At 35.2% G+C, this 21,073-nt stretch overlaps 1 protein-coding gene and 1 pseudogene across 6 annotated transcripts in view; one reads left to right on the forward strand and one right to left on the reverse strand.

Moving 5' to 3' along the window:
* FAF1 (Fas associated factor 1) overlaps positions 1-21,073 on the forward strand; it is a 527,970-nt gene that overhangs the window by 292,130 nt on the left and 214,767 nt on the right. For all 6 annotated transcript variants that reach the window (XM_049618584.1, XM_049618586.1, XM_049618589.1 and 3 more), the window contains one exon: positions 6,013-6,099. In XM_049618584.1, the coding sequence (XP_049474541.1) occupies positions 6,013-6,099 (87 nt within the window). The remainder of the gene's footprint in view (positions 1-6,012; positions 6,100-21,073) is intronic.
* LOC125913469 (histone H3.3A-like) lies at positions 11,200-12,004 on the reverse strand (annotated as a pseudogene).

Raw genomic sequence — 21,073 nt, forward strand, 5'->3', positions numbered from 1 at the left:
GGGGGGGGGGGGGGGGGGGGGAAGGGTGGGTGATGGGTATTGAGGAGGGCATCTTTGGGGATGAGCACTGGGTGTCGTATGGAAACCAATTTGACAATAAATTTCATATATTGAAAAAAAAATATGGCCTAACTTTGCAATTATTACATCATTTTCACCCACACCAAAATTTTAGGAAAGGGAATTATGAATATAACCATTTTTCTAATGTAAGTGTTAAATCTTATCCTTGGTAATTTTGCAGGATGGCTAAAATCCATTTCCGAGTAAATGCATTCAGATGCATTTCCATATTTGATTGGTTTGATTGTCATCATTCCCAGTAATCTTTTAAAATGCCAGTTGTCAAACTTCCTTACTGACAGGTAAGAAGTGGAATAAGTTTTTAAGTATGGTATACAAAGCAAAACTTAGTTACAGTTGTTAGAACGAAGAATTCAGTTAGAGCCAAAAGATGTTTTAAAGAGCGGAATACAGTTAGTTCAAAGCCTAATTGAAAGCAACTTCAATTTTATAGTTTTCTTCAAACAACATCTTCATTGTTTTCTGGAAAGATGGTATTTGAGAAAAAGAAATGTCTCCAGTTACTGTTTTTATGAGGAGAGAATTGCTGAGTCTTTTAAATGGTTAATGAGAAGAAGTAATAGTTAAACACTTGGAGCATTGATTTCTGATTTGAATTCTCCAACACAGGCCAGCCCTGAGGGAAGGGGGAAAAAAGCTTGCTAATTAACATTTGATTACTGATGCCACCTTCTCATTCCCCTTGCACCATCCGGTTTCAAGTGTTTTTGTTCAGGAAGGGTTTTTAGGAGGGTTTTAACTTGCATCTTAGTAAAACAAATCCATCTGCAACTGGGATGAGTATATAATATGTTAAGAAAAGAAGAAGAAAAAGAAAAGTCCTTAGATATGAAGTATGTGTACAAAACCCAGTCTGGATCAGGAATGATTTGGTTTTTTAAGTATAAGCCTTTCAGAGCACCAAAGATTGCTAGGAAACTGGAAGTAAGCCTAGTCTGTATGCTTTATTTTGATTTAAACACCCACACACAAATTCTTATTTTTTCAGTGCAGTTATTATTTAGCAAACTCTTAACCAGAGCATCATTTGATAGTGTGAAATACTTGGAGTTCAAAGTTTGATATATTTAAAATTTGGATAAATTCACATTCTAATATGACCAAAGGCTTTCTAATATTGGTAAGAGAATGATTGTAGTTTCAGGGTGCCTTTTGGTAAGAGTTGTAATCTGCCATAGTATTCTTAATTCAAAAAATGTGAGAAGTAGAATGCTCATAAATTGGTAGCTGTTCTAATCCCATGGCAATTATTTTGTTTCTATTTTTATTAAAATGTTTGATATGTTAAGAATCTTGGGCCAGATTTCAAAATTTTAAAGATGTTGACATAAGTTAATAGCACTTTACAACTGTTTTAGTTAGTAGTAGTCTGGCAAATCCATAGCCTGAATGATAACATTTGGTTCATGGAGTAGTTATATGGGAAACCAACATGACAGGCTTAATTTTTAAATGAATCTCACGAGAGGAAAATGTTATGTGGCCTTTTAAAAAAATGTAGACTTTTTAGTGTGATAAAAGCAAAAGCTCAGACTTTTCTCATCTAAGGAAAAAATTCACCTAATATGCTTATTATATATAATATTTGTGTTTTTTACCTGAAATTATCTACAGTTTTCCTTTTTGATCTATTGACTTTTTACTATTTTTCTTCTGTATTCTAGCATTGAATGATTTTAAACTTTCCCTCATTACTTGCTTGTCTTACATATGTTTAGCTCTTCCTGTTCCTAGGATTAACTCCAATACTGTCACAAAATCAGAGGATTTTAGAACTTTGAAAATTAGAAGTGATCTTGTTTTATTCTCTTCTGATATTGAATAAACTAAGTCTCAGAAAGATTTCACCAACTTGCCCACAATAACAGCTGAGCAACATTAGGACTAGAAATCTAGTTCTCTCTTCTCATTATGCCATAATACCTCAAACCTTGTGACTTTTCTATCAGAATCTTCTTTCACTTGGATAATACCGGAATGACATTTAAAATTCTCTGAAATGTTTTTCAGTAGTTTGATCAACATTTAACACACAAAGAATGATTTTATTAAGGCTGACAAGTTATCTACTAAGTTTTTTATATTTCAATTTGAATACCTACAAACAGCTCATTTGAAGCTAATCTTAGAGACTCACAATTTAGCCTTTAAGCAGAATAATTTCCTAAGAATTCTTTTCTAAGAAATTCTGATAAAATTTAACTAAAAAATAAAATTGTTTGAAAATTTTTGGAACTCAAAAGAAAACTTTGTGGGAGATGATTATCATGTTTAATTTTATATTAAACGCGTTCATAATAAAGTGATCTTTCCCCAGTGCTGTGTTTATCACTGAAATTTCCACATTGAGGAAATAGTGAAGTTTGAAGTCAAGATCACTGCTTAGCTTTTTACATTAATTATAGTATAATAAACAGATATTAATAATGAAAAGCAAGTAAACAAATCAGTAGTATATTCTGTACTATTTCAAATTTATCTGATCTTTTTTCTTAGTCACAACTATTTTATCTGAAGCAATGGGAAGAAATGAAACTATCCTTTTAGGAAATCTAGAAATCTCCAAACTCTGGAAAGTCTATTGTCAATCTAGAATACTTGATCCATATACAGTATAGTTTGCAACATAGCTTTAATATTCATCTGGTAATCAAAGCAATTATTAAATTTCTTCAGAACTAATTGAAACATTTGCATAGTTTAGCAGCCTGAAATCTCATAGATTTAGAGCTTAATGTATAACCAGAATTGAAAAGATTATGAAGGTTCAGCAAAATATTGAGCCAATGCTGATCAAAGAAAATGTGTAAGACAAAAAGGCCCTTAGGAAATGTTACCCTGTGAAGTGCCACTTGTCCTTAACTGGAATTTAACACAAATCTCTAAAGATGAAACTCCATCAGAAGTAGCACAATAATGGCAGCTGGGGATGCCAGCTACAGCAGCCTAACCTGTGTGTGCTCTTACTGCCTCTCTTGAGTGCTGTCCAATCTCTCAAATTAGTCACTCTCAATTTCTCTGTTCCTCCCTGTCCCCTTTCCACCTTCCCTGTAGTCCTGCCTTTGTCCCCACAATCTCTTGCTCTCCTTCCTCTGTTTTTCTGTCCTCCTTCCCTCTCTGAGAGAACTCTGTGTTCTTCATTTGATTTGTGATGACCTTAAATTCATCTGCATCATTTTATACACAGCTATATTTTGTTATTCAGGTTTCCTAGAATACTAATCTCTTAAAAGAATAATTTTTAACTTTTGTGTACGTTTGGGATTTTTTCCTTCTCTGCAAGATTGTGGTGTAAAATTTTAATTCCATAAAACTATCAATGAAGATACTAGAATTTCAGTATCTACATTAGTAAAAGCATCACTCATTTTGTACTTTTGCTATCATATCACTTATCTTTCTTTCATATAATGGTAAAATTTGTCTATAGTTACAGCTTTGATAAAATACAGAATTATTTTTGGAAAACTAGTTTGTTTTCTCTTAAATTGTTGCTTAGTGGTTGTGGTTTAGTACATGATTCTTTTCACTAAATCTCAGAAACTGTCAATTTAGCTTTTTTATTGGAACAGTCAAACATTAGCCTAATATGTTTTATGTTGTACCATCTCAGCCAAGGTCTGTCTGCATTAACCAGTTTATTCTATGACAAGTTGCTTAACAGATGTCATTCTGGGAAGAACAATGAAGCCAAATACTTGTGCAATGTCTAACATTACTCTAACTTTGATCACTTTTGTTCAGCACATCAGTCTGGCGTTGTGCTTTATACCAACATAACACTATAGCCAGAACATGCTTTTCAGGCTTAGAATAGCAAAGGAATGTTATTCATTTCAGTGCAGTTACAGATGAGTTAATAGAAGAAGAAAAATACTGTTTATTTCATAATACCATATTGTTGTGATTTGGAATTAAGGTGGAATTTAAAGAATCCCACTCCAGAGTTATTTGTTTATATACTCAATCCGTAGTATTTGTGTATACTCTCCAAAGCTGGGGTAGACTTGCCACCTTTCCAACAGATGTAAATACTTGTCTTGCCTTCCCCCCCCAAAAATAGCTGATGAAACTTAGTGTATCTAGACAACATAATTCAAAAATAACTTTAAGAAAGGAATTTTGTGTTAAGGCATAAAGTTTCAGACTACCTCTTCTGTCCTTTCCCTCTCTTTTATTAATATAATAGATAATATAATAATAAATAGGTATTTATGGAACACCTTTCTCCTTAAGCATGACAAAATAATCTTAGCTAGTGGAAGTGGTCAGAAGTTTATCCAGTTGCATTTGGTTGTATTGTTGGGTTGATAATAACTAACGAAAATTTCCAAACTTAATGTGACTGACCATAAACAAAATACTGCATGGTAGAAAGGCCATTGCTAAGAACCTCTGAAAAAAGCTGTTTGTTTGAATTGAGTGGGGACCAAACCATGCCCTCAAGCTCCTCAGTTCTCACTTACATAGTCTTTTTCACAGGTGTACATTAGAGATAAAAATAGATTGAGTTCCATGTTTTTTTTGTTTTGTTTTTTTCTTTTCCTTGGTGAATATATATCTCTATTTCACTGGAAGGATAACTTAGATGTGTTTGTGTATAATAAACAGTAATGTGATACAAGATGCTGTAATTAGACAACATGATACTTTAGGTTTCTGCATTTTTAGAACATGAACGAATGCTGCTTGTTTTCTATATTGAAGTGGTATTATTGAACAGATTATGTTCAATACTAGCTTCATTTGTTACAGTCGGGTAATCCCATAACTAACTTTGAAGAGTTAATGAAGATGGATGATCTCTCCATTCTTAGGATTTGTCATTTTTTTAAATTTGTACATTGAGAATAAAACAGAATTTCTGTAACCGGTTTAGAAGAAAAGCTGAAGACCAGTATGACAACTCTTAATTACTGGGTAACATAGAGTTTAACCTTCCAACACTTTATTCTGATAAGTTACTTACCTCCTGTCCTTTTAAAATGAAAAGGCATAATGTTGCATGTTGAGAAAAATAGTTTTTCATCTTTAACAGTATTTAAAAAGAATCATTGAGAGGCAATTTTCAGGAAGACCCTAAATAGTATGTTAATGGATGGCTCTCAGTTAATAAATATGCTGTTGAAGTAGTTTTTAATTTGGGGTGAGATCAAAGAAATAATCTGTCTTTTCATATCTTTTAAAAAAAATTTAATGTTTGTTTTTGAGACAGAGACCAAAAGCACAAGCGGGGGAGGGGCAGAGAGAGAGAGAGACATAGAATTTGAAGCGGGCTCTAGGCTCTGAGCTGTCAGCACAGAGCCCAACATAGGACTTGAACCCACAAACTGTGAGAGCATGACGAAGTCGTAACACTGAGCCGAAGTCAGACATTTAATCTACTAAGCCACCTAGGCACCCCCACTCCCCGCCCCACTGTGGTTTTATATCTGTGAAACTTCTATCAAACAGTCAAAACCTTCAGGTTTTTCTTCCTGGCCTCTCCAAAAAACAAAACAAACAAAAACTACTCTCTTCTTTCTCCCACATAGAAACTTAAAGTATATCTTTTTTTTATTACACATCATGAGTCATTTAAAAATTTAATATATTATTAACATTTATAATTATGGTCCATGAGAGGTGAAAACTGTGTACCTGAAGCTTCTTGACTGAATAGAAACTTGAAGCCATTCAGGAATATAAAAACAACTGCAGAGGGAGATGTTTCTTGAACTACTATTTCATCTAGCTTTCATTGAGGATCTACTTTTAAATTTGGTTTAGATTATTTTTACAAAATTTTTCTGACTCTTGTTTTCCTAGTTTCAAATTCTGTTTCAAATCCAGAAGAAAAAGGAAATACAATGTATATCATGTAAGTGGCAACAATCATAAGTCATATGGAAACCTTATTTTAATTGTGATATCTCTTTCTTTGTATAGGTAAAGAGAAATGTGTATGACCTTACGAGTATCCCCGTTCGCCATCAGTTATGGGAGGGCTGGCCAGCTTCTGCCACAGATGACTCAGTAAGTGACCATTGAGTTGTCATTTTTTTATTCTCTTCTCTCTTTTGCCATTTTCAGTCTAATTGGCTGTGATTATCACAAAGCAGAATCAAATGCTTTGAATATTCCACTGAAAGAACTTTAGAAATCAAATAATGTGAAAATGAGTTCTAATAATTTGAGGTCACTTGCAGAACACATATCATAAACCAAGTAACGTCAGCATTCTTTTGGTAATGTTACAGTATCAGTATCAGGAATTTGATGCTGCTTGATTTGACTTAATTTTTTCCTTGATAAAAAGAATGTATTTAGACATTCCTAATGAAATATCCCAAACACAAAATAGTTTTTCCTAAATTACAGATGTCTCAAAATCAACCTAATCATATTTAGTTTTAAAACTACATTTCCCATAGTAGATTGATACTTTTTAAAAAAGTTAATTTGTGTAGTAATATTGATGGCACTCTATTCTTAAACATACCCATAATTTTCACCAGCATAACAAGCTGGAGGAAAAGATTTAGTTTATTATTTTTACCTATTATTATATCTATTTACAATGATTATCCTATTGTTAATTTTGAAACCTTTCTTATCTACACTGTTTGCAGTGATCATTCTTTTCCAAGAGAGTAAATTTTATTGTCTAAGGAGGCCAATTGTAATTACATTTTGGCCACTTTTTCCCATGTTCTTGGCTGTTCTAACCAGACACCCTTTAAAAAAAAAAAAGTGAAAAATGAGAATGTTTCAAGAATTTTGATGTTAACTCTAACGTGTATAATAAATCAGACTGCAAAGAAATTGAGACCTTGTAAACATCTTACAATAATAAATACCCAAATAATAATATTGTATTATCTAGTAAATATTACATTTCCATCTGGATAATAATTACTCCTTCTCTCTCAGCACCAACATCATACATTTTGTGGAAGATAGAAATATTTTTAAATAATTTATGTAGATGCCACTTGAGTCTAAATTATTCCATAGTTTAAACACTGTGCCTTTGGAAAATGCTTTATAGGTTATGAAACTTTAAAAATAATCAGAAAATAGGGGCGCCTGGGTGGCTCAGTTGGTTAGGCATCCGAGTTCAGCTCAGGTCATGATCTCACAGTTTGTGGGTTTGAGCCTCACATCGGGCTCTGTGCTGACAGCTCAGAGCCTGGAGCCTGCTTCAGATTCTGTGTCTCCCTCTCTCTCTGCCCCTCTCCCTCTCACAGTGTGTGTCTCTCTCAAAAATAAGTATTAAAAAAATATTTTAAGTAATCGGAAAATAGAGAAAAAAATTTTTAAGTGAATCCTTCCAGAAAAAAATTGTTTACATATAGGCACATTTCTTTCCTTTTTTTTTTAAAGAATTTTTTTTATGTTTATTTAGTTTTGAGAGAATGAGCGAGACAAAGTGTGAGTAGGGGAGAGGCAGAGAGAGGGAGACACAGAATCTGAAGCAGGCTCCAGACTCTCAGCTGTCAGCACAGAGCCCGACGCAGGACTTGAACTCACAAAAAGTGAGATCATGACCTGAGCCAAAGTCCGCTGCTTAACTGACTAAGCCACCCAGGCGCCCCTAGGCACATTTATTTCTAAGCAACTGATTTTAATGTTGATATAGTAAATCATTAGAATTATTGGCTGGTTTTCCATGGCTAAGGGGTAGGGATGTGGTTGCTGGTTTTAGTTTGGATTGTTTTTTTCCCTGTTGGTGAAAATTTGACACATCTGACAGAAAATGTGCCATGTTTATTTTTAACAAAAATAAGAGAGTAATGTTCATAAAAGATAGCCTTCTGTTTACCTGAGGAGACATGGAGAAACCAGAAATGTTCTCAGCATTGTTTTATAACCTGCCACAAGAAATCATAACATTAATAAAAGAAAATAATTAAGATCTGAGTATGTCACTTAAATTCTTTGAGCTTTAGTTGCCTCACTAATTTGCAGTTTTATTATAAGAAGGATTAGTGATAATATATATACAGTACCTGGCTCAAAGTAGACACTCAATAAATGAGTCACTATTACAATTAATATTAACATATAATATTAACTCAGAAAAGTATCACATGCAAGAATTTGCTGGGTTATATAAATGAAATGGTATTTGAGATTTGCTTCAAAATAACTTGTGGGGTTGGGAGAGTAAGTGGAGATATAGGTAAATCTAAATTAGCTACCTATAGATCATTGTTGAAGCTGGATGATGTGTACATTCAGTTTATCATACTGTTTTCTCAACTTTTATATACATTTGGAAATTTCTGTAATATAAAATTTAAAGTAAAAATAATTGTCTGATTGAAGAGCAAGAACACAAAGTAATAAAGTCCAGAAATGTGGGACTTCATAGGATTTGAAAAGCCAACTGCCCTGAGGTGCCATTTTTGTGGAAACCAGACTGAAATAGACTTTTCAGATGCAAGTTCTAAGAGTGATAGGCAAATTTAGTGGAAAATTTAGTGAAAAATTGTTAGTATTATAGTAGTGAATTGCTCTATAGCATCATGCCTTATACATCTTAGGTGTTAAATAATTGAAGAAAATTGACACAGTCTTTTATGAGGCCCATGTTTTAATGATTGTTATAACATTTAATTTTTTACCAAAGAGTTCTAATACAATTTCATTCCTATAGGAGAATATAGAAAGCAGCTTAAACTCATCGTTCAAGACTATAATACTACCTCATGCTGTATCTAAGTCACAGCTAACACAAGAGGGAATCTCCATTAAGAGACTTGATTTTTTTTTTTTGCCTCATTATTCATATTTGCACCTTGTCCCAGAACCTGTGAAGTGATGCCTGCCCACACCTCCCCAGAGCAAATGTTGCCACATTGGCAGGATGTTGCCTTGAGCTGTATGATTTGATACAACAAAGATGTTCAGGGCCAGGCTGCTTTTAACTGGTGCCATAGCAGATCCACTAGCTCCAGTACTTAAATTTTGGCAAAAATAGCTTATAACTGTAGTCTTCTAAGGAGATTCTAGGCAAATAAATGTTGTGAAACCTTTCTTTCATTAGGATTATGAAAACTCATAAAGCTGGTGCTTGTAATCTATATTGTTGCAGGTGATGGTGTTTTTATACTTATTTAAATCACTCAAGTGGAGGCATCTGCTACAAAACAAGATCGTCCTCACAGCTTAGGGCATGAATTGGGTACAGCTGAGAAATGTCAGCTGTGTAAACAGCCTGAAATGTGTTACCAACAAAAATATAATTAATTTCTTTCCAACACAGTGTGCCATAACTTAATACTTAGAATGGTTTAACTTTCAGAGAAAGCACCTGAACATTTTCTTCCCAGTGCCAGAGTAGAGGATTGATTATAAAGGTCATTAAAAGTGAGGTTAGTTTGCGCTTTTCCTGCTCAATTGCAGATATTTGTGTGGCTTTGAATATATAGTAGCTTTAGATAAACAGTGGCTTCCATGAATTTATGGAAACATCTTAGATCAAGAAGTGAATGGGTTTGAGATGATGCAAATGTTCTAAAATTAGATCATGGCCAGGTTGCACAACTCTATAAATTTACTAAAAATCATTTAATTGAACATTTAAAAATGAATAAATTTTATAGCATGTAAATTATACCTCACAAGCTATTTTTTATAAAAGTTAATGGAGAACTAGATTAAAATACTTTTTTCATTTACATTTTTATGTTGTATGAGAAATTTTTTGCAATAACACAGAAGATGTTTTCTTTAGCGTACTTCTCATTAACCTTTGACTTAGCAAACAGGACAAAGAAATAGACTCCTTATAATTAGATTCTTGTATAATCTTAAGTCTCTTACCAATCTGATAGACTACACTTTTTTGACATTTTCAGTGCTACTCAGTGAAGTCAACAATCATTTAAAACATTGTTGTTCCATCTCCCTTCAGAGTTAAAATATTTTCTTTGCTTGTAGTTGTACTCTAATGGGGTATGGGATACTGTATGAATTGTCAATAACTCTTTCAGTTCCTTTTGCACTCTTTCACCAGGGAAATAGGTATCTAAAGCTGCAGCAGTAGGGGAATGTTTTCATGCTGTGACAGTTCAGCTGTGAGAACAAGGAGTTGCAAGTAGGCGAAATCTCATTTTACACTTTAACAAGGACGCTCTTGGATTCCAGAGAGTAGAAATAATTTTAACACTCTGAATTATGTCTAGACACCTTATTTATTATAATGCAGATAATTTGAATATACATAGTTTTAAAAATTCCAAGTTTTAATAATGCTTGTACAAAGAAAGAAAAATCCTTCAGGATTATTTTATTAAAAACAATATTTTATAGTTTAATGTATTTTATATTTTTTTAAAATTTTTTTTTTCAACGTTTTTTATTTATTTTTGGGACAGAGAGAGACAGAGCATGAACGGGGGAGGGGCAGAGAGAGAGGGAGACACAGAATCGGAAACAGGCTCCAGGCTCCGAGCCATCAGCCCAGAGCCTGACGCGGGGCTCGAACTCACGGACCGCGAGATCGTGACCTGGCTGAAGTCGGACGCTTAACCGACTGCGCCACCCAGGCGCCCCTATAGTTTAATGTATTTTAATAGGAAACTTACAAGAACAGCACAGAAGACAGACAACATTAAAAACATGTACTTGCATGTAGGACAACTCAGAAAAGTATAGTGAATGGTTAGAATCTACTGTATGATAAAAATGCTACAAACACCATTTAGTTGCCGTCAGTAAGAAATTTACTTGTTTTTAAAATTTTTTTTGAATGTTTATTCATTTTTGAGAGAGACAGAGACAGAATGCGAGTGGGTTAGGGGCAGAGAGAGAGGGAGACACAGAATCCGAAGCAGACTCCAGGCTCTGAGCCATCAGCACAGAGCCCAATGTTGGGCTCAAACTCATGAGCTGTGAGATCATGACCTGAGCCGAAGTCAGATGCTCAGCTGACTGAGCCACCCAGGTGCCCCAAGAAATTTACTTGTTTTTTAAAAATCCAAATGCTGGCATTGTCCCGAAAAATTTAACAGGTTTATTTACTATTGTTATAAAGTTGAACTGCAAAACTTGTCCACTGAAACATTTTGACTCGCATTAATGCCTTATGTCCCCATATTTATATTAAAAATTGACACACAAATGAAAGTGGAAAAACTGTCAGTACCTAATTTCTGTCCCCTATTTTTTCACTTATAATCATATACTTATATGCATTTTGACCCTCTGGGAAAAAAAAAGTTCAGAACTACAAATAACTTGTAGAGGAGAATTTCTTTTTAAAGAATGAAATGTTTTCCATCATAGTGGATTCTTTTTTTTTAATTTTTTTTAATGTTTATTTATTTTTGAGACAGAGAGAGACAGAGCATGAGCAGGGAAGGGGCAGAGAGAGAGGGAGACACAGAATGTGAAGCAGGCTCCAGGCTCTGAGCTGTCAGCACAGAGCCCGATGCGGGGCTCAAACTCACAAACTGTGAGATCATGACCTGAGCCGAAGTCGAACGCTTAACCGACTGAGCCACCCAGGCGCCTCCATAGTGGATTCTTAAGTATGTCCTCCATGTATGAGGCATGCTAGCTGGATGTCTTTTGGCATAAATGTTACACGTTTGGCATGGATAGCACACACTGGTTCTTCAAAAAGGCCTACCAGATAAGCCTCGCTTGCCTCCTGCAAAGCACCAATAGCTGCACTCTGGAAGCACAAATATATTTTTATATCCTGAGCAATTTCTTGCACCAGCCACTGGAAAGAAGTTTGAGAATCAAAAGGTCAGTGGACTTCTGATGACATCTAATTTCAGAGTGCCACAGTACCAGGCCTATAACAATGAGGTTTCTTCACCCTTCCAGTAGGGGGTGCACTCTTGTCAGCAGCTTTTGTATCAGGTTGCTTCCTCTGTGCTTTAGAAGTGTTGGATTTGCTGGCAGTCTGCTTTTTAGGAGCCATGGTGTAGAGAACTCTTACTTACCCCCCTTCTCCTTTGGCTGGAGCTGGGCAAGTTAGAGGCGGTGCAGCAGCGCTGCAAGCACAATTTAATTCTTCTGTTTTTAGTACTTTTTTATTGTGTGCCTTTTTTTTTTTCTTTTGAGATTACTAATGGTCTGCCAGGGTTCCATCATTGGCTAGAGGAATGTGAACTCAGAATTTGAGAAAATAGGAATTTTTGATTCAGGTCTTTAGGCATGTGTTAGGAATTAGAAAGCTGCTTATATATTTTCACATTGAAAATGAGATCATTTACAAGTAGAATCATTACACAGTGACTTTTCTATAAAATAAAAATAAAACAAAAACCACACACATCCCTCCTGCCTTTTTGTATTTTTAAATAAAAAGAATTTGTGAACATAGGAATGTTATCTACTTTGATCCTTCTAATGGGGACCATTTTCTTCTGTAACTTCTCTCTGATGCATGTGTTTGTCAGGTGTCAAATTATGGACATTCCCTTGCCACTGGTTCCCTGCCCACCACTCTATAGGAGCTACTGTCTGAAGAGACTGTCACAATTACCACATACTTAGAAAACAGTAGTTCTCTATTAAGTAAACTCATAAGCCTCTACTGTAGTCATTCCATCCATTGTTGCAAGGTTAATATTTCTGAGGTGCAGAATGAATTACATTCATCCTTGCTTACTTATCTTCAATGGCAACCCAGCACTTGCTGATTTATGTACAGATCTTTATGCTGGCACTCAAAACCCTTCATTCTTTGGTCTGAAATGTCTCTTGTAGGTTTATTTTCCCATAGGCCCAGAATAAATCATCAATAAATGTTTCTTGAATAAATGGTTGAATATAACATATATATCTCAGCTTAGGTAACTACTCATTTTGCCATTCCTTAAATATACCGGGTGCTCCCTTCTGCTCTGTGTCAGTTAATCATACTATTCCTTCTGCCTGGAATACCTACAGTAATTATTTCCTTCCTCAAGACCCTTCTTTAAGAAACTTTACCTTTATCCCTCTTCCCATGCCACCTTTACCAGCTCTCTTAGAAATTAGTTTATATTTCTGTTCCATTTAAACTTTTAAAATTATTTATTTTGTTCTTTCCTTCCTTAGTTCCTCTCACCTGGCTCCATTACTTACCATCTCAATAACCACAAACAATGAACCTTTCTGGGTGTCAGTATCTATAACTATAGAACAGAGATAATCACTCCTAGAGGTATTATGAAGACTGAAAGAGTCAATATTTATAAATACAGTTACCCCTGAGTTTATTTCAAAGACTAAAGTAGTGCTAGATAGTGTCTAATGTAGTTAACCTTTGGCTATTACTGTTTTTAATCCATCTATCTGTTCATTCACTAGACATCTGTAGAACAACTCTTATAGGCCAGTAACCATGCTTGCCCTTAAAGTTGCAAGGATAAGGTTTGTTCTTCAGGTCCAATTCCTTAGGGATTGCAAAGTATAGTGTGAGACAGATACATAAACAATGATAATTGCAGTCTACGTAAATGCAGAGAGATCACAGAAGAGGGAGCAACCAATTTTGCTGACAGATGGGAGTGGTAAGAAAATGACTTCCCAAGAAAGCGACATTTGATTACATTTTAATTCATATTTTTGTGTTCCTCTCTTTTGTAAATTCTAAAAATTAGGAGTAAGCACTGTCTTCCTCATCTTTGTATGCTCCGTAAGGATCAAACATAGTGTTTTATACATTCACTCATTTGAATTGTTCAAAGTTTTGCTAAATTGACATCTATGATAATAAACAACTAAACAATGAATTTGTATGATTTTAGTAACTTGATAAACTGAGATTCAAGTTTCTAATAAAAATTAAATTATCTTTCTAATACAAATTTCTTTCCAATAAAAATTAAATTATCAAAACTCAGTATTTCTTTAGTGGCAAGTAGAACAACATAGTTGTGGGGGAGCAGGGCAACACCACGCTGATTTGTACGTGTGTGTGTGTGTTTGTGAGAGAGCAGGGCAATCCAAGTTCATTGAATCCCAATATTGCTATTATTTGGATAAGTTAGTTATGGTATGAATTTCAGTTTCCTCATCTGCAAAGTGAGGATGACACCTTTGAAAGTCTATTGTGAAGATTAAATGGATTAACATAATAGGTTGAAACATGAAATTACCACTTTTTATGGACACAATGGTTGAATATTAACAACTTCATATGGTTTTACCAAGTAGATAATACACATAATATAATGCAGGGTTTGGCAATTGTAACTGTCAGCCCAAATCCCACTCAACATTTATTTTTGTAAATAATGTTTTATTGGAACACAGTCACACCCATTTGTATATGTATTGTAAACAGCTTCTTTTACAGTATAACTAACAACAGGGATGTGTGGTTGCAACAAACGACATGCCCACAAAGCCTAAAATATCTGCTGTTTGAACCTTTACAAAAAAAAGTTTGCCAACCCCTGGTGTAACTAACATCTGGCATTTAGTAGGCCATTCAACAAACATTAGCTCCTTTTCCCTTGAGTGAGCACCTTCTGTATATCACATACACATGCAGAATCAGAAGCATTCTTTGAGTAACTTCAGGGTCATCCTATGCTATTTAAATTACTTTGTTGGCCCATCCTAGGTCAGACAAATTTAGGCAATCTTTGGATGTCTTCATTGGCTCTTTGTTTGGCAAGGTTATAGATAATGTTGCTTCTGATGGTAGTGAGACTCCATTGCTTCAGAGCGTCCGTTGCCCTTGTCAACATATAGAGTCTTTTACAAATAACACAGGCAAAGACTAAACAGAAAGAACAGCTTTGAAAGCAGAGGGAAGTTTTATTTTTAAAGGAATGAAAAGTTGTGAAATGGACTATACCCTGAACAGAGAGAGAAATTTGGGAGGGTGGATGAAGCATTCAAGGGACGTATTTACTCAGTAAATATGAGGGCAAACACATGGAAGCAAGGCAGCCCCCAACACGATATTTACAAGCATTTTGACCTAATGCTGTGAATCTTGATTTTACAAGGGGTTTATTAAAATCCTAAGCCTGTAGACTACTGTTTCTGTCCATGAATAGTTAACTGCTATGGAAATTTTCTTCCCTCTGTAAACTAGTGGAAGACTGGATAAAATATGTGAAATAACTATTTTCAGATATTAGACAACAGATAATGTAGGACTCTGAAGGAGACATACGAGCCCTATGGTAGTCTTACATTCTGCCTGGAGGAATTTCTGGATTCCAGAGTACAGAGATGAAAACAAAGCAGGAACTGGTTATTTTATTGAGTTTGAAAAGAAAGTGTTTAGGGAAGTCAAGGCAGCTAGACTTTGGAAGGCAAAGTACTAGCAGAGGAAAAACCTCTAGAAATCTACATAGTGTTCCCCTGGTGTTTAGTTGAATACCAGTCTGTGCATGCAGATGGTGAAATTCCAGGAGGCTGGGTAAAGAACAACTGCCAGGAGAAAGAACAATTAACTAGGATCTGTAAGGCAAACAATTCTCAGAGCTCACATAGAACTGGGAATAGTTTGAGTTCCCACTGGCCATTGTGGAGACACCTCAGTGACTAAATGGGGCATTCAAAGGATATCCACCAGAAGAGTCACATCTTAATGGAGAGAATAAGCAAGGCTTAGGGTGAACCTACTCTAGGACTGCCTTTTTACACGCTTAAAAACAATCTTCAAAAGGAACAAGCTGATTAACAAATAACTGCCTCTAGAAAACAGAGTCCAGCATCCAGTCAAAAATTACTATACATACGAACAGCAGAGAAACCTAACTCACAATCAGGAGAGAAATTAGTCAAAAGAAATACACATAGAAATTACTTAGATTGGGGTGCCTGGTTGGCTCAGTCGGTTAAGCATCTGACTCCAGCTAAGGTCATGACCTCGCAGTTCTTGAGTTTGGGCCCTGCAGAGGGTTCTGCTGACAGCTCAGAGCCCAGAACCTGTTTCAGATTCTTTGTGTTCCTCTCTCTCTGTGCCTACCCTGCTCACGCTCTGTCTCTCTTTCAAAAAAAAAAAAAAATTTTTTTTTAAAGTGACTTAGATAATTAAATTAGCACATAGGGATTTGAGCTTTATAAATATTATGAACATGTTCAAGTATTTAAAAACATGTAGTTAATGAGGGGAGACTAGAATATATAAAATGGAATAATGTATCATTCTAGAGATAAACAATATTATATCTGAAATGACTATTTTACTGGATGGCTTAATAGCAGATTAGAAAGTGCCAAAGAAAAGACCAGTGAACTTTAATATGTAGCAATAGAAACTATCTAAATTGAAGCACAGAGAGAAAAAAAGACAAGAATAAATGAACAAAGTGTCAATGACCCCTAGGACAAAATCAAGCAGTCTAACATACATGTAATTGGATCCTAAAGGGAGAGAAAAGGTAGGGGAAGGAGGTCAAGACAAAAAATATTTGAAGAGATAATCTCTGAAATTTTTACATATTTGATAAAAACCATAACACTTACAGATCCAAGAAACTCAATAAACTCCATGAAAGGTAAACACAAAGATTTCTACACTGAGGAGTATCATTATCAAAGGTGAAAACAAGTGATAAAGAGAAGAAATTTCAAAGCAGAAAGAGTTAAAAAACAACAACATTGATTACATAGGGGAACAAATGTAGATTCTTTAGATTTCTCATCAGAAACAATGCAGCTAAAAAGCAGTAGAATGCCATTTTTAAAGTACTAAAAGTTAAAAAAAAATGACAACCTAGAATTCTATATCAGATGAAAATGTTCTTTCAAAACTGAATGAAAAATACTTCTCTAAACAAAAATTGAATTTGGTGTCAGCAAACCTGCAGTGCAAGAAATGATAAAGAAATTTCTTTAAGCCAAAGGAAAATAACACTACATGAAGTAGTATAATATTAATTGAAGATAGTCTGTTATATTAAAGATGCATATTGTAAACCTTAGAGCAACCACTAAAAAAAAAAAAAGACAAAAAACATAGCTAATAAGCTGTTAAGAAGGATAAAATGGAATTATTTTAAAAATTATCCAGGGGGCGCCTGGGTGGCGCAGTCGGTTAAGCGTCCGACTTCAGCCAGGTCACGATCTTGCGGTCCGTGAGTTCGAGCCCCGCGTCAGGCTCTGGGCTGATGGCTCGGAGCCTGGAGCCTGTTTCCGATTCTGTGTCTCCCTCTCTCTCTGCCCCTCCCCCATTCATGCTCTGTCTCTCTCTGTCCCAAAAATAAATTAAAAAAAACGTTGAAAAAAAAAATTTAAAATAAAAATTATCCAGAATAAGGCAGGAAAAAAGAAAAATTGGGATATGTACAAAACAAATAGCAAGATGAAAGATTTAAATCCAACTGCATTATAATTACAGTAAATGTAAATGGTCTATTAAAGGGCAAAGATTGTCAAAATGAATTTTAAAAAACAAGACTCAGCTATATGCTGCCTATCAGAAACTTACTTTAAGTATAATGCCTATAAGAAAGCTATAATGACTATGTTAACATCAAAGTACAAAACAAAGAATATTAAAAGGAGACATTTCATATGATTGAAAGGACAGTTCATCAAGAAGACATAACAGTCTTAAATATATATGCACCTAAAAGCAGTTTCAAAATACATAAAATAAAACCTGAGAAGACCAAAAGAATAGACAAGTTTACAATTATAACTACTGATTTCATTCCTGTATCAGCAGTTGCCAGAAAATAACAGATAAGGATATAGAAGACTTGAGCAACACTCTTAACTAACTTGACCTAATTGAAATTTATAGACACATTACTCAGCAATAGCAGAGTACACTTTCTTTTCGAGTGTAACAATGGTTCATTCACCAAAATAGACCACAGCCTGGACCATAAATAAAATTTTGGTACATTTTAGAGGACTGCAAAAAAGTCAATATCTGACCAAAACAAAATTAAATTACAAATTTTTGTAATTTATGTAATTTGTAATTTACATGTTATCTTTATTCTTATACACTTTGTTTAGTAGTTTGCATGTCCAATATAATCAAAGGAAAAACTACTAAAAGTGACAAGTGAAATTAACACAGGCACAAGCTGCAAGATTAATACAGCAAAAAAATAAAAGTTACTATATAGCACCAAAGAAAATTTTGAAAATGGAGTTTTTTTTCCATATAGGAAATTTATTGTCAAATTGGTTTCCATACAACACCCAGTGCTCATCCCAAAAGATGCCCTCTTCAATACCCATCACCCAACCTCCCCTCCCTTCCACCCCCCCATCAGCCCTCAGTTTGTTCTCAGTTTTTAAGAGTCTCGTATGCTTTGGCTCTCTCCCTCTCTAACCTCTCTCTCTCTTTTTTTTTCCTTCCCCTCCCCCATGGGTTCCTGTTAAGTTTCTCAGGATCCACATAAGAGTGAAAACATGGTATCTGTCTTTCTCTGTATGGCTTATTTCACTTAGCATCACACTCTCCAGTTCCATCCACGTTGCTACGAAGGGCCATATTTCATTCTTTCTCGTTGCCACATAGTACTCCATTGTGTATATAAACCACAATTTTTTTATCCATTCATCAGTTGATGAACATTTAGGCTCTTTCCACAATTTGTCTGTTGTTGAGAGTGCTGCTATAAACATTGGGGTACAAGTGCCCCTATGCATCAGTACTCCTGTATCCCTTGGATAAATTCCTAGCAGTGCTACTGCTGGGTCATAGGGTAGGTCTATTTTTAATTTTTTGAGGAACCTCCACACTGTTTTCCAGAGTGGCTGCACCAGTTTGCATTCCCAACAGTGCAAAAGGGTTCCCGTTTCTCCACATCCTCTCCAGCATCTATAGTCTCCTGATTTGTTCATTTTGGCCACTCTGACTAGAGTGAGGTGATATCTGAGTGTGGTTTTGATTTGTATTTCCCTGATGAGCAGTGATGTTGAGCATGTTTTCATGTGCCAGTTGGCCATCCGGATGTCTTCTTTAGAGAAGTGTCTATTCATGTTTTCTGCCCATTTCTTCACTGGATTATTTGTTTTTCGGGTGTGGAGTTTGGTGAGCTCTTTATAGATTTTGGATACTAGCCCTTTGTCCGATATGTCATTTGCAAATATCTTTTCCCATTCCGTTGGTTGCCTTTTAGTTTGGTTGGTTGTTTCCTTTGCTGTGCAGAAGCTTTTTATCTTCATGAGGTCCCAATAGTTCATTTTTGCTTTTAATTCCCTTGCCTTTGGGGATGTGTCAAGTAAGAAATTGCTGTGACTGAGGTCAGAGAGGTCTTTTCCTGCTTTCTCCTCTAGGGTTTTGATGGTTTCCTGTCTCACGATCAGGTCCTTTATCCATTTTGAGTTTATTTTTGTGAATGGTGTAAGAAAGTGGTCTGGTTTCATTCTTCTGCATGTTGCTGTCCAGTTCTCCCAGCACCATTTGTTAAAGGGACTGTCTTTTTTCCATTGGATATTCTTTCCTGCTTTGTCAAAGATTAGTTGGCCATACATTTGTGGGTCTAGTTCTGGGGTTTCTATTCTATTCCATTGGTCTATGTGTCTGTGTTTGTGCCAATATCATGCTGTCTTGATGATTACAGCTTTGTAGTAGAGGCTAAAGTCTGGGATTGTGATGCCTCCTGCTTTGGTCTTCTTCAAAATTACTTTGGCTATTCGGGGCCTTTTGTGGTTCAATATGAATTTTAGGATTGCTTGTCTAGCTTCGAGAAGAATGCTGGTGCAATTTTGATTGGGATTGCATTGAATGTGTAGATAGCTTTGGGTAGTATTGATATTTTGACAATATTTATTCTTCCAACCCATGAGCACGAAATGTTTTTCCATTTCTTTATACCTTCTTCAATTTCCTTTGTAAGCTTTCTATAGTTTTCAGCAGACAGATCTTGTGCATCTTTAGTTAGATTTATTCCTAGGTATTTTATGCTTCTTGGTGCAGTTGTGAATGGGATTAATTTCTTTATTTGTCTTTCTGTTGCTTCATTATTAGTGTATAAGAATGCAACTGTACATTGATTTTGTATCCTGCGACTTTGCTGAATTCATGTATCAGTTCTAGCAGACTTTTGGTGGACTCTGTTGGATTTTCCATGTATAGTATCATGTCATCTGCAAAAAGTGAAAGCTTGACTTCATCTTTGCCAATTTTGATACCTCTGATTTCCTTTTGTTGTCTGATTGCTGATGCTAGCACTTCCAACACTATGTTAAACAACAGTGGTAAGAGTGGACATCCCTGTCGTCTTCCTGATCTCAGGAGGAAAGCTCTCAGTTTTTCCCCATTGAGAATGATATTAGCTGTGGGCTTTTCATAAATGGCTTTTATGATCTTTAAGTATGTTCCTTGTATCCCGACTTTCTCGAGTTTTTATTAAGAAATGATGCTGAATTTTGTCAAATGCTTTTTCTGCATTAATTGACAGGATCATATGGTTCTTATCTTTTCTTTTATTAATGTGGTGTATCACGTTGATTGATTTGCGAATGTTGAACCAGCCCTGCATCCCAGGAATGAATCCCACTTGATCATGGTGAATAATTCTTTTTATATGCTGTTGAATTCGATTTGCTAGTGTCTTATTGAGAACTTTTGCATCCATGTTCATCAGGGATATTGGCCTGTAGTTCTCTTTTTTTACTGGGTCTCTGTCTGGTTTAGGAATCAAAGTAATGAGTCTGGAAGTGTTCCTTCCCTTTCAATTTTTTGGAATAGCTTGAGAAGGATAGGTATTATCTCTGCTTTAAATGTCTGGTAGAATTCCCCAGGGAAGCCATCTGGTCCTGTACTCTTATTTGTTGGGAGATTTTTGATAACTGATTCAGTTTCTTTGCTGGTTATGGGTCTGTTCAAGCTTTCTATTTCCTCCTGTTTGAGTTTTAGAAGTGTGCAGGTGTTTAGGAATTTGTCCATTTCTTCCAGGTTGTCCAGTTTGTTGGCATATAATTTTTCATAGTATTCCCTGATAATTGCTTGTATTTCTGAGGGATTGGTTGTAATAATTCCAGAAAATGGAGTTTTTGAAATAGTATACTATTCACGATTCACCCAAAAACATGAAATATTTAAGGATAAATCTAACAAAATATGTGT

The sequence above is a fragment of the Panthera uncia genome (genome assembly GCF_023721935.1).
Source record: "Panthera uncia isolate 11264 chromosome C1 unlocalized genomic scaffold, Puncia_PCG_1.0 HiC_scaffold_4, whole genome shotgun sequence".
In the NCBI taxonomy this organism is placed as follows: Eukaryota; Metazoa; Chordata; class Mammalia; order Carnivora; family Felidae; genus Panthera; species Panthera uncia.